The sequence below is a fragment of the Vipera ursinii genome (assembly GCF_947247035.1).
Source record: "Vipera ursinii genome assembly, chromosome: 5".
Classification (NCBI taxonomy): domain Eukaryota; kingdom Metazoa; phylum Chordata; class Lepidosauria; order Squamata; family Viperidae; genus Vipera; species Vipera ursinii.
In genome coordinates this window covers 93,772,896-93,785,891 of record NC_139518.1, presented here as the reverse complement: position 1 = coordinate 93,785,891, position 12,996 = coordinate 93,772,896, and the positions used below count along the sequence as shown (strand labels likewise).

The window sequence follows — 12,996 nt, the reverse complement described above, 5'->3', positions numbered from 1 at the left end:
AAAGTCAAATAACAAGGTTGTGCAGACGTGGTCCAACATGCTCCAGAAATCTTCTGTCTCCCAAGGTCCAGAGTATCATTTGGAAAATACCAAGCATTGCTTTCAATGGGAGAAATCTCATACAGTAGTTGTGTTTAAAAATATGCATACGTCTAGTGGTGCTGCCGTCGAGGGGTTTTCGGTGAGTTGGTTGACCGGGGCCTGGAGAAGCTTAGCGCCGCTGTCAAAGGCCCCTCGGTGGTGGTCGATTGGGTCCGCATAGCCGGTCTGCGGCATCTCCTTGATCCCAGGTAGACGCCGCCGTTGTTCAGGAGCAGGCCAGGAGGTCGAGGCAGGGTAACGACTCCGGTCCTGCTCAGGGCGGTTGCTGCGGCTGCCTCTTCCACCGCCTAGCTGATCCATTTGATCCGCGGGGTCTTTCCTGATCATCCCAGGTGCCGCTGTTGCCCAGGGAGGCATAATAGGGAGCCGAGGGTGGAAGCGCCGGCCCCACTCCGGATGGCTGCAGCAGTTGCAGCGGCTCAGGGGCAGGTTAGAGGCGCCCCATCGCCACTGCCCCCGCCGGTGTTCAGGCCCGTGGGGAGAAGACAGACTAGGGCCCCGCGGGGTTCTCGCCGTCGCCGTTGCTGATGATGCCGCTGCCTCCGCCACCCAGCTGGTCCGCGGCACCTCCGTTGATCGCTTGGAGACGCCGCCGGAGTCGAACAGGGGGGGGTCGGGGCAGGGCAGAGATGTTGGCCCCTCTTGGATGGCTGCAATGGTTGTGGTGGCTTAGGGGCGGGCCAGTGATGCCTCGCCGCCACTGCCACCGTCGCTGCCTGGCTCCATGAATAGACGACCAGACTGGGGCTGGAGAGTCACCGCCGCCATCGCTGCCGTCCTCGCCGTCAGCGTCTCCGCCGCCCTTGCCTGGTGATCGGGATCGTGGGGGATCGCGGACCAGGGCCCGCGAAGCTCTCACCGCCGCCGCCGACGAAGATGCCGCCGCCTCCACCACCCAGCTGGTCCGCGGCGTCTCTGCCGATCGCCTGGAGACGCCGCCGTCACCCGGGAGCCAATCAGGGGGCCGGGGCAGAGCAGAGCCTCCGGCCCCCCCTGGATGGCTGCGATGGCTGTCGTGGTCCAGGGGCGGGCTTGGAGACGCCCTGCCGCCACTGCCACTGTCGCTGCCGGCTCCCTGAATAGGCGACCAGACTGGGGATGAAGAGTCGTCGCCGCCGCCGCTGTCATCCTCGCCGCCGGCGCCTCCGCCGCACAGCTGATCCGCGGAGACGCCGCTGCCGCCCGGGAGCCGATCAGGGGGCCGGGGCAGAGCAGAGCCTCTGGCCCCTCCTGGATGCCTGCCAAGGCTGTCGTGGGCCAGGGGGCGGGCTTGGAGAAGCCCTGCCGCCACTGCCATCGTGGCTGCCAGCTCCCTGAATAGGCGACCGGACTGGAGCTGGAGAGTCCTCGCCGCCGGCGCCTCCGCCGCACAGCTGATCCGCGGAGACGCCGCCCCTGCCTGGCAGCATGAACAGCGGTAGAGGCAGGGCAGAGGCGCTGGCCCCCGTTTATTACGGTTGCCAACGGCCCAGGCGGCGAGGCGGAGATGTCCCGGCACCCCTGCAGCTGTTTCGGGAGGCAGCAGGCGGCACCATTGCCCAGCTCATCTGCCCGAATTTCTGGCCCCACCCCAGGGGTCCGCTGACATCCCTGGGGGGCTCCTGGGGGGACGCCTTACCGTTGGGGGCTACGGAGCTCTCCCCAGCGCGTCCGCCATCTTTGGAGCCGGCAAAAAAAAAAAAAGACTCAGGGCGGCTTACAATCTAAGAAGCACAAATCAGTGTGCTTAGCAATAGCCTTTATTCTATGTATATGCCTGCTTATTAGGGCTTTCACACACACCCCAAGCGGCATTATTACAAAGTCAGCTTAATTGCCCCCAACAATCTGGGTCCTCATTTTACCTACCTGGGAAGGATGGAAGGCTGAGTCAACCTTGAGCCTGGTGGGACGCGAACCTGTACTAATGGCAGGCAGCTGGTGTTACTTAAGGAGGCATTAGCCCACTGCTCCACCAAGGCTCTATTTGTTTACTTGGAAACACATTTGAGTTCAGATTTGCATATCCTTGCAACCACTGAGAGTAAAGGAGTATTTCAAAGTAACACCACAAAAATAAAAAAAACAGGATATCTGAATCCTGCTCCTTATATTACTTTCTAAAAATGTAGTAGGTTTGGTGCTTTTGAATTTTTTTTTTCAAATATAACTTTAGTTAAACTAACGTGAAGCTATATTTCTATATTTTCCAAGGATTGTTTGGTGTTGTTTGCACAGATTTTGTCTAACGTGCCGACTTGTGTAACATGCTGGATTTTGGGGAGTGGCTGAGGATCCACTTCCCACATCTCTTGTGTCAGACACAAGTAGGAAATTTCAGCTTCCGTTTTTCAAATTATGCTAATAAAATATGATATGAAATACTTTTACTGAATGAATAAGTAGGCCATTAACAAGCCTGCGTGACTATTTAGCATTTCTCTATTATGTCAGATAAATGAACTCATAAATTTTCATAAGTATATAAAACAAGGCCCTTTTTATAAGGCAAACAGTTTATTATAGATATTTATTTAACATTAATGTTTCACTATCATCTTGGCAAGCAGTTTTAATAAAACCCTCTTTAGACCATTTAGTAAACTGCTGAAGAATAAGAAGGCTATCTAAATTTAGATACCGATACTGTCAAACTAAATCGGGATTGTTTGACCTAATTTGTCTTGATTGTCTGATTGTAGTCCTAATGTGTAACATTCATGTTGTAAATGTCATCCTTTGTAGCTTTATTTTTTCATGTCTGGAAACTGTGATTTTCGGATCAAAGCCATTTTCTCATTAGAAAATGGAAGAGAAGGTGTATTTATATAGATGGGAAAAATATGGACTATTTACTGAAGCTTCTTATAGTAGACTGTTTTTTAACATGACTCGTGGTGCTGTTTTATAGGCTGCATATGTGCGTGGAGACTTTTCATAAAAGTAAGGGGAATGCACAGAGCTTCTAATGTTTCTGGATTCTAAGAGGGAACCATTTTATCCTCAATTAACATCCATTAGCCTTGAAAATATGGACATTCCTAAAACCTACTTGAGAACATGAGAACATAGGATGTCAAGGTGAATTGATGCCCCGGTATTGATCAGTAAGTGGACTGGAGTCTCTAAAGAGCCACTCAATGTTTGTTGGGTATTTCTGTTTTCTTTGTTAGAGACAGGAAGAAAAAACAAAATGAGGAGGCATAAATGTCTCCTTCCTATCTGCTTTTGACTTGCTGCAGTGCAATGCAAGCCTTAAAACAAATTGTAGATTCCTACTCACGCCAAACATTTCTGGATATTCCAGAGAGACTGCTTCTTGCCACTTATAACCCAGCTGGCATATTTGCCATGCTTGAGCAGTGCAAAAAAACATGCAAAATATTGAGAAGATTAAGGATATTATATTTTCCTGTGGTTGCAGAGCTCTATGTAAATCATGTATCATGTGTCTTTCAAAACGGTTTGTTGAAATTTGGACAAAAAGCAAACAAATCAGAGCTACCGTGAAGTCCTCAGTGCTGGAACTATTTAATAAATTGAACCTGATTGTGACAATATGAAGTGATTTTTCAGTTCCAGAGTTAATTTCAACACGTTAAAACTGTTTTATCTCCATGTCAGAAAGACATATGCATCAGTCCTGATTTCAAGCTTAGCACCCCCTTTTTAAGTCCAGCTGTGACAAACTAGACCTCAGTATAATGTCTAGGCAAAAGAAGGCATATTTTAGTTATATACCTTTGTATATTTAAAATATGCCTTTAAAGAAGGCATACTTTAGACAAGAAGCAACGGATGGAAACTAATCAAGGAGAGAAGCAACCTAGAACTTGGGAGAAATTTCCTGATAGTGAGGACAATTAATCAGTGGAATGTTGTGGGTTTACAAGAAGAGATTGGATATTGGATATTGGAACCTGGGCTTTTGCCCAGGTTCGCCTGGTGTGCCAGTTGCGACCCTACCTGGACCGAGATGCCCTATGCACAGTCACTCATGCGCTCGTGACCTCCCATTTCGACTACTGCAATGCTCTCTACATGGGGCTGCCCTTGAGGACCACCCGGAGGCTTCAGCTGGTGCAGAATGCAGCCGCGCGAGTCGTGATGGGGGTTTCCCGATACTCCCATGTAACACCTCTACTCCGCGAGCTGCATTGGCTTCCAGTTGCCCTTCGGGTGAGATTCAAGGTGCTGGTGATGACCTATAAAGCCCTAAATGGCTTGGGTCCGGGATATCTGAGGGAACACCTGCTGCCTGCATCAAGCTCCCTTCATCCTGTGCGCTCCCACAGGGAGGGTCTGCTCAGGGTGCCGCCGGTAAAAGATTGCCGGCGGATAACACCCAGGGGGAGAGCCTTCTCAGTGGGTGCACCTGCCCTGTGGAACCAGCTGCCTGCGGAGCTTAGGACTGCCCCCAACCTCCGTTCATTCCGCCGGGACCTGAAGACCTGGCTCTTCGAGCTCTCTGGCCCAGGCTGAGAATTTTTTAATTTTAATTTTAACTGGTTTTTTTTTTATTTTTCTCAGGGTTTTATTTAATCTTTCTAAATTTGTTTTAACGTTTGTATTGACTTTCTTTTAAATGCCCTGTAAACCGCCCTGAGTCCTTCGGGAAAGGGCAGTATATAAATCTAAATAAATAAATAAATAAATAAATAAATAAAATTTGTCTGAAATGGTATAGGGTGATCTGCTTGAGCAGGGAGGTGGACTAGAAGACCTCCAAGCTCCCTTCCAATTCTGTTATTCTGTTCCTTCTGTGCTTATACTTCCTTGAAAATGCAAAAAGAAAAGTTAATTGTTCTTCTCTGCACGATGATTTAAATGAAGTAAATAGAGCAGTGCACCTTTTTATTGCATTTAATATCAAACTTGCCTAGCCTAGCTGATCTCGAGGGAAAACAAAAAACAAAAACTTTTTAGGATTTAGGTGAGGAAACTAAAAGAAGTAAACAAACGAAAAGCAACCCAGAATAAGACAATGTGGCAAACAAGGTCCATGTGGCTACAAAACAATAAATAAATAAATACCTGGATGTGTATCTGTAATCATCAGGCATCAAACTCACCTCAAGGGAATCACATCTTTGCCTACTTTTCATTATATGAAATAGTTGTTTGGCCAAGTAATGGAGTGAGAAAAAGATGAACTTGGATAATTGTATTTCCTCAAGCTCGCTGCAAACAAGAGAAATAAGAATGGACAGTGGTGACCATTTTCACAGGAGGCTTCATAACTGCAATTAGGCCCTCATGCATGTTGGTTGCCACCCACTTTTCTACACTGAATCGACATTTCCAAGCTTTTTAAGTACGTCAGTGAGGGCAGCAATAGTTGTGCACCTCCCTCATTTAATGTTCTGTTACCCGAACTCCGAATGCAGACCTAAAAGGTTTTTGCAAGAAAAGTTTTGGGTTGCCGCTTTCATTCATGCTGGAGAAGGCATTCTTCATTCCATTCCTTTCCCTCTGCAGCCCTGATCTGAGAAATGGATGTTAGGAAGCTGGCTGTCTCTCCTATAGACTATGTTCTGTTGATTGGGTAATAGATATTTTTTTTCTTGTGCTATTTTTGAAACCAACGTGAGACAAAATCCACCTAACATGCCGAAGAGAGGCTGACCAAGACGTCTCATTTGTCCTTAGCATTCCTTTTTGTTCTTTCTTTGAACAAAATACTGAGTAGAGACTGCCTTCATTTCTTCATCCAGAGGTGCCCCCATCAAATATTTTACTTCATTTTGCTGAAAGGCTAAGGCCACATTTTGGTTTTCCTCATTCTGCTCATTCACCTTGCCTTTCTCTTCCAAAATGTCAACTAGGAGTTCTATATGCTCCAATTGTTGGGATTAAGAAAAAAAAACACCCTACTCTATCACTCTCCCCTATTCAGGATTCAGTTACCACATTTTAAGACTAACAGATTAGATTAAAAGGCCTAAACCTCTGTTCATCAGAAGCTTATGCCTTTTAATCAGGTTTATTGGTCTGAAAAGTTAACAGACTCCCGAATGTTCACTACCATCATCTAACATGGTCTTCTTCTACCACATATTCCAACTGAGTCTCAGAGAAGGGACATCCTTTGGTCTCCCTTGGGTTCAATAGAAGCTTAACTGCTATAACTGTGGTTTACAAAATTGAACTGGACTGGGATTGGAAATCAATGCCCACTTTCTCTCAAAGAACCACAATTTGCATTGGAACATATTTTCTTGAGGCAACAAGGTAATAGATTAATCTATTAGAGTATATTTTCTTAAGAGAATGAGATAATACTTCAGTCATTTAAAGATTGCTTTCAAACATTGCTTTAGATCAGGGGTAGGCAACCTTGGCTCTTTTATGACTCGTGGACTTCAACTCCCAGAATTCCTGAGCCAGCCACACTGAGGGGAAAGGGAGAGGTTTCCAAGCCGAGCCATGCTGGCTCAGGAATTCTGGGACTTGAAGTCCACGAGTCATAAAAGTTGCCTACCTCTGCTTTAGATGATAACGGCTGTTATGTATTTAAATTGCTAGTAGGCCCTACCATGTAAACTCTTAATTCATTAAATACTAGTAATGATTCTGGTGTTCAACAAAAAAGTACAAAGTGTGGTGGTATCACAGTATTGTTCCACATCCTATAAAAGAGGACAGGAGAACTTATTTAGTGATTGTTATTTTCAGCAGTAACTGTAGCTACCTGGTTAAAATAGCATCTTTTCTCAGTTTCTGATAAAAAAAAAATACTCAGTGCATAAATTCAAAGAAAAAGAGACACCCCTGTGCTTATGATGATGCACTCTTTAAGAATTCAGCTAAAATTCAAGGTCCCAAGGCCCAGGCTCAGAAAATACATAAAGTTTTGTTTAATACCTTGGAAGTCTGCATTTATGATTCCTCATTTACTTGCATTAGAGTCTCCAGACCATCTGCTCCTCTGCGCTTTGTACATTCACTAGAGAGTTAAAAACATATAACTTAAATGCGTTAGGAAATCGATGATTATTTTAACCAAGTGAAGTTTTTTTTTCTCTTCCCCTCATGAATTCCCATCCAGAGACATTTCTTACATATTAAGATAACAGAAATTATTTACATTCATTACAAACATACAGCCTGCAGGCACTGTTTAGAATCCCAATTAAGGCTGACATTTGCGGATGAGCTGTGTAGGTGTGTACTAATATAAGCCAATATTAGCCAAATGAATCTAGTGGGAAAATGCAGTTCTTTGCCTCTGCGGTGACATTCAGTGAAGGCTTCTTGCAACAGCTTACCACTTCTCAAATTTCTGATAATGAAAACATGCCATTTGTTTGAAATAAAACTGGTTTCAGGCTTTATTATGATGAGCTGTTTTACTTGGTAGCACTAAGGTAATCCACCAACTTTAATTAAAGGTGGCATCGTATTACCACATTCATTGAGGTAGATATCTTTTTTGTGCCTTCCATTTTCTATTCCTTCCAAGAATTGGAGAATGAATTCCAAACCCGAGGCGAGATGGGTGGCAAGTATATTTAATAATATTGTTCAATAATTCAACTTTACAGAATTTCTAAGCCAGCATTTGGGAAGAGCTTCTGTGAAGCTGTAATGGAATTCGAGAATGACCTTGGAAATGCTGCCTAGAGCATAATCAGATAAGAGAAGGGGAAGCCCACAGCTGCATAACAGACAGAGAAAGAATCTTAGAAAGGATCCAGTCTACTTTACCAGGCACCAAAAATAAATGGCGGGAGATTTGTACTTTCAGACCTGTTAATGTAGCCTTGCAATAAAATAGAATTAGCTCATTTTGTCGGGTTTTCTGTCTGGTCTACTTGAGACGCTGTCAGATGTTTAGGGACGGTTTATGTAATCTGAATAAATCTTCCTTCTGCTTAGCCAGGGAGAATCCCCAGGGAGAATCCTTGCTCTATCCCAGGCATGTCAAACTTGCGACATCGTGCAACATATTGGATTTTTTTCTCCATTGCCGGCAATGCGGTGGGCGCGGTTTTGGGATGATGTATCTGGCCCACGGGCTGGCAGTTTGACACCCCTGCTGTATGCTTCCCGTCATCAGCTGGTAACATTGCCTTGTCCTGCACTACATTACAAGTTTAGGATTGGCAAGGCTAGACATATTTGGTCCTTAAAATAAAAATAACCAGCTAAAAGAGGCATATCTTTCTGATGTTTGCCAATCAGACTGGGGCAATCAGCTTTAGAAGAGAAGCATGTTTAGATCTCTTCCTAGAGCTTAGATAACACATCCAAAATCTTATATGTAACCTGATTTGGAGGAAGATCTCTCAGGACAGGAGAAAAAAAAGATTTTTGAGCCCTGGAGTCTGACCACCTTTGACCGAGAACTTGAGGGAAACTCAAGAATTGGAGAGCTTTTGGATGGTAACTTGTGTGAATCAGTTCTGAAAGGGCAGGCTTGGATGTACGCGATTTGTGTTTCAAAGTTATTTTCCATTATCTTCTTTTGCAGGCCAAGAAAGGCAACTATGCATTCTTGTGGGATGTGGCTGTGATAGAATACGCAGCCTTGACAGATGATGAGTGCTCTGTGACTGTGATTGGGAATAGCATCAGTAGCAAAGGGTATGGGCTGGCTCTCCAACATGGCAGCCCATACAGGGATCTCTTCTCGCAAAGGTAATAGATTAACAGCAAAAACAAAGATTGAGTATCATTTATAAACAGCACATCTGTGTAGCTAAGCTGTGTCCTTTGTTGCTCCTGTAATGCCACAACGGGGAGCTCTAAGAATAACAGTCATGCACCATTTGTGGTGGTATATGGACTACTCTTGGTCAGCTGGTATAGTGAATTGTTAGATGCAATGTTTGCTTCAGCACTACCTGGCCTATGCAAACACCATGACTCACAAAGTTTATCAAAATTGTTTCTCAGAACTGCATCTGCAGGTCATTTGATGTAAAATGGGTCATTGTATCCATAAATAACATGACAAACAATTCTATAAAAATCTCAGAATATGTCCCCACAACTTGCAGAGCTATGGGTAACCTTGCTATGCTTCTTATGGGTGATCCTCAATCAACCTGTCAACTGCACCCTAGACCCCTTCTCCTGTTCCTCATAAGCAAACTGGTTTCCTTCATACACAACCAAAGAATTGGGTATCAACCTTCTTCATGTCCTCAAAAAAACCCCAACAAACCCAGGTCTTCTAACCATTGCTCTAGCAAATTAAAATTAAAAATAATTGCATCTAAACAGGAACTCCTGCTTAGAGGACATTCCTTGCTTTGTTGATATTTATGTTTATGGATGTATCATTCTGTACTGCCAGAAGTTCTAAGAACCAGTAGAATTTGCATGCCCATCTGTGGGATTTGCTTCAGAAATAGGCAGAGATCATGAATAGGTTTCAAGAGTCAAAGTCAAAAGGATTGTGTCTTAACAACATGGTTCTCCAAAGCCACCTGTCCCTCTACCAGCATCGATTACGGTAACATATTTTTTTAACCCGAACCAATATTAGGACGCCTATATCCAACTGTCCAACTTTGATGTTGTTAGTACTGATTTCATCTTATATTAACTGTGCAAAGAAAAACCATTTTATGATTCATGCCAATTTTCAATTTTGACATTTTCTGTTACCCACTGCTTTGTGTCAGCGTTCTCAGCTTCTAGTTTCTTCTGATCTAACCTCTACAGGATTCTAGAACTCCAAGAAGCTGGGTACTTGGATGTCTTCAAGGAGAAATGGTGGCCACGGATGGGACGCTGTGACCTGAACAGCCACACCAATGCCCAGACGGATGGGAAAGCCTTGAAGTTGCACAGTTTTGCAGGGGTTTTCTGCATCTTAGCCATCGGCCTGCTCCTGGCCTGTCTGGTGGCTGCCCTTGAGCTGTGGTGGAGTAGCAACCGTTGTCATCAAGAAACACCGAAAGAGGTCCATAACCTTTCTTCTTATCACAGTGATGGATAGGGAGTATAAAATATAGACCAAGGGGGATAAAAACAAAAGAGGTCAAAATGGAGGCCTGAAAGTGTTAGGTTCTCTCATTGGATACTGGTGGAGATGAGGACGTTGAAATACAGGGTGGTCTTGTTGTTTGTTTGGTTTTTTTTTTTTAAAAAAAATATATATTAAATAATGCCTGTTTTCTTCTTCTTTTTTTTTCTTTGAAATCCCAAATGTTTGTATCTTTATGGAAGGTGCCAAAATGTCAGCTCTGACAACTAAAGTCCTGTATTTATTTATAGAGCAGATACAACCTGGGAGGCAACAGCACCACAAACATTCCCGCATTGCCTCACCATTGTGCCTCAACCTTGCCATGGAGAGATCATCTTTAGGGGTAAGAGAGTAGCTCAGCTGCCCTGCCTTTGGCTCCTTCCTTGAGCATGAAAGCTTTAGAAGTAGAGAAACAACTTGCCTGGTTCTTTCCAAAAAAAGGAATTCCATACAAAGCCCTCATTTTTTCTTAAACCGAGTGGACAGCGGCCCAGGTTAGGATTGTGTACCCAAATCTGGACGTGCAGAAACCCCCTCTACACTTGCATGCCTGTGTTTATGACAAAGCACTTGGGGGAAAAAATATGTTCAGAAAGGTGCTTCCCCATTTCTGGCCCCAGGACAATTAGCCTAAGATATGCCAATAGATCTGTTAATCTATTGTATAACAAATGTAATAATGTTAGCCAGTGGTGTCATGGATTCCAAGCAGTTGCTTCCAAGGTTCAGGGGAAAGAAATAGCCACATATTTTCTCTTTTGCACTTGTACAGCTACATGTACAAGCATGTGTAGCTAAATGTATGTCCAGGTACAGCTAATGATTTCCCAACGAAGAGAGTCCATTTGTTGGAGACAGTGGACAATAACCTCTTGATCCCCATTTATGGAGACCTAGATAAGCAGCGAGGTTTCTGCAGATCTTTACTTCGACTCATGGCATCTGAACCGTAGGACCACTTGGTACAGCCTCTCTGCCCTGGAATGAAAAAGAAAAAAAAAAGTTGATTTACTGCCTAAAATGACTCCCTTTCAATTATTGAAAGGTAACCATGAAAATCAGGGAAGGAAAATGACTCACACAGAGGTGAAGGCATTACAAGTTGCGTACTGTGTGATTCGTAGATGATCAAGTGAAGAAAGGGTGACAACAGCAAAGAAGCATGTGGGGATCAAGGATAGTTTTATGAGTGCTGCTCGCAGTGCAGTTTTCTTTGTGGAGGAAAATACCACTGGGGTGGGGGTGGGGGCAGCTGCAGAGAATGCATTTTTGACACTATACTATTCCGTTGTCCATGGTGTGGGCTGAGGTGCGATTGTTCATTCCATCCGTTAATGCCACAATAATTAATTCTGACAGGTTGAACCTTCTCCCTTTCTTCTTTCTGATCTGTTCCTTAAAAAGGGGACTGGTTGTTTTTTTAGTATGCTGAATGAATGGCTTGCAAGAACCTGATAGAGCACATATGAATTTTCCTATCCTCGAAGATTCCCTTGCAAACTTTTCAAGCAATAGTGATCAACCTGTCATGAAAGCATCTTAGAAAGAGAGAGAGAGAGAGAGAGATTCAGCAACTGTGTGCATCAGGGCTTTTTTTCTCATAGAACCCTCAGAACGGAGTTCCGGCACCTTTTTTGGATGGCACCTTGTAGGATAGGCAAGGCAGGTTGTATGACAGGTGTGAGTTCCGGCACCTTTTTCTTTTACAAAAAAAGCACTGGTGTGCATCAACCAGTTTCTGATTGACTCAGAGATGTGAAGGCATCTAATCCAAGGGTGTCAAACTCACCATGTCATGTGATGTGTTGCAACATATCACAACTGCCGGCAATGGGGTGGGCGCAGCTTCGGTACGATGAAACCGGCCCGCGGGCCAGCAGTTTGACACCCCTGGTATTCTAAACCATCCTTTATTAAGAACTGAAGTTTCATTCCAGAGAGTTAGAACAGCTGCTGCTTCCCAGTTCAGGAACACACAGGACCCATCTACGCTCGTGTTTATTTGCCGTGGTGCCAGGAGCATTGCAGCAAATGGCTTGCCTGCCACGTAATAGTTCAACTGTCAAAGACATTTTAATCTGGTGTATCAGCTTATAATGCTACATTTATCATCAACATCTGTGCAGCCTTTTTTTTCCCCCATTAAAACAACAGAGCGGTCAGGGCCACGATTTGCAGACAAGTCAGATGAGCTTTTGGCGTCTTATTTGCACAATGTTTTATTGGGAAAAGCAAATTTTTTTGTGTGTGTGCATGTACATCTGGGTATGAGTAAGCTTGCTCATGGATATGGAAGTAAAACTAGCAGAGCTGAGATCTTTAGCTTCAGTTGTCAGTAGATTAGCTAAGGAAGTAAAACTAGCAGAGCTGAGATCTTTAGCTTCAGTTGTCAGTAGATTAGATTAGCTAAAGCTAAAATTTTAGCTAAAGCTAAAATTAAAGCAACAAAAGTTAGAGCTTAACGTTGTGCAGCTCTTCTGCAGGTATCAAGCTAAACTCAATGGGGCTGGATATAGTTAGGAAGACGGAGGCAGAAGGGGTCAGTAATTACTTTTCACCATCTCTCTCTCTCTCTCTCTCTTTTTAAATTTGCCTACTTCCCCTCTACTTTTTTTATGACCATTTCCAGTTCTGTTGCCTGTTTGTTGTGAAGGAAAAGTCAGAATGGTTGTATTGTAGCATTTTTCCCTTCATTGTATCATTTGACTACATGACAACAGTGCGTAAAGAGGATTCCTTAAATTATGCATTACCAAAATCTACACAGATAAAGGTAGACACTGGCTGAAGTACAAGAGGAAAAAAAAATGAGAAAGCCACTCTTTTTGACCCTTCCCCCCCCCCTGGAGATTGCCAGTGAGGTGAGGCTGGGTCTCAGGACCATGGTGAGCATTTCTGTACCACATGTGAACTAAGCCAATGCTTGCAGTCATCCC

General features: G+C 44.2%; 1 protein-coding gene across 1 annotated transcript in view; it reads left to right on the top strand.

Annotated features, from left to right (window-relative positions):
- GRID1 (glutamate ionotropic receptor delta type subunit 1) overlaps window positions 1–12,996 on the top strand; it is a gene marked incomplete at its 5' end in the record, with an annotated part of 330,056 nt that overhangs the window by 307,992 nt on the left and 9,068 nt on the right. Inside the window, 3 exons of the mRNA XM_083363340.1 lie at window positions 8,555–8,721; window positions 9,754–9,994; window positions 10,314–10,403. Coding sequence (XP_083219466.1) covers window positions 8,555–8,721; window positions 9,754–9,994; window positions 10,314–10,403 — 498 coding nt within the window. The remainder of the gene's footprint in view (window positions 1–8,554; window positions 8,722–9,753; window positions 9,995–10,313; window positions 10,404–12,996) is intronic.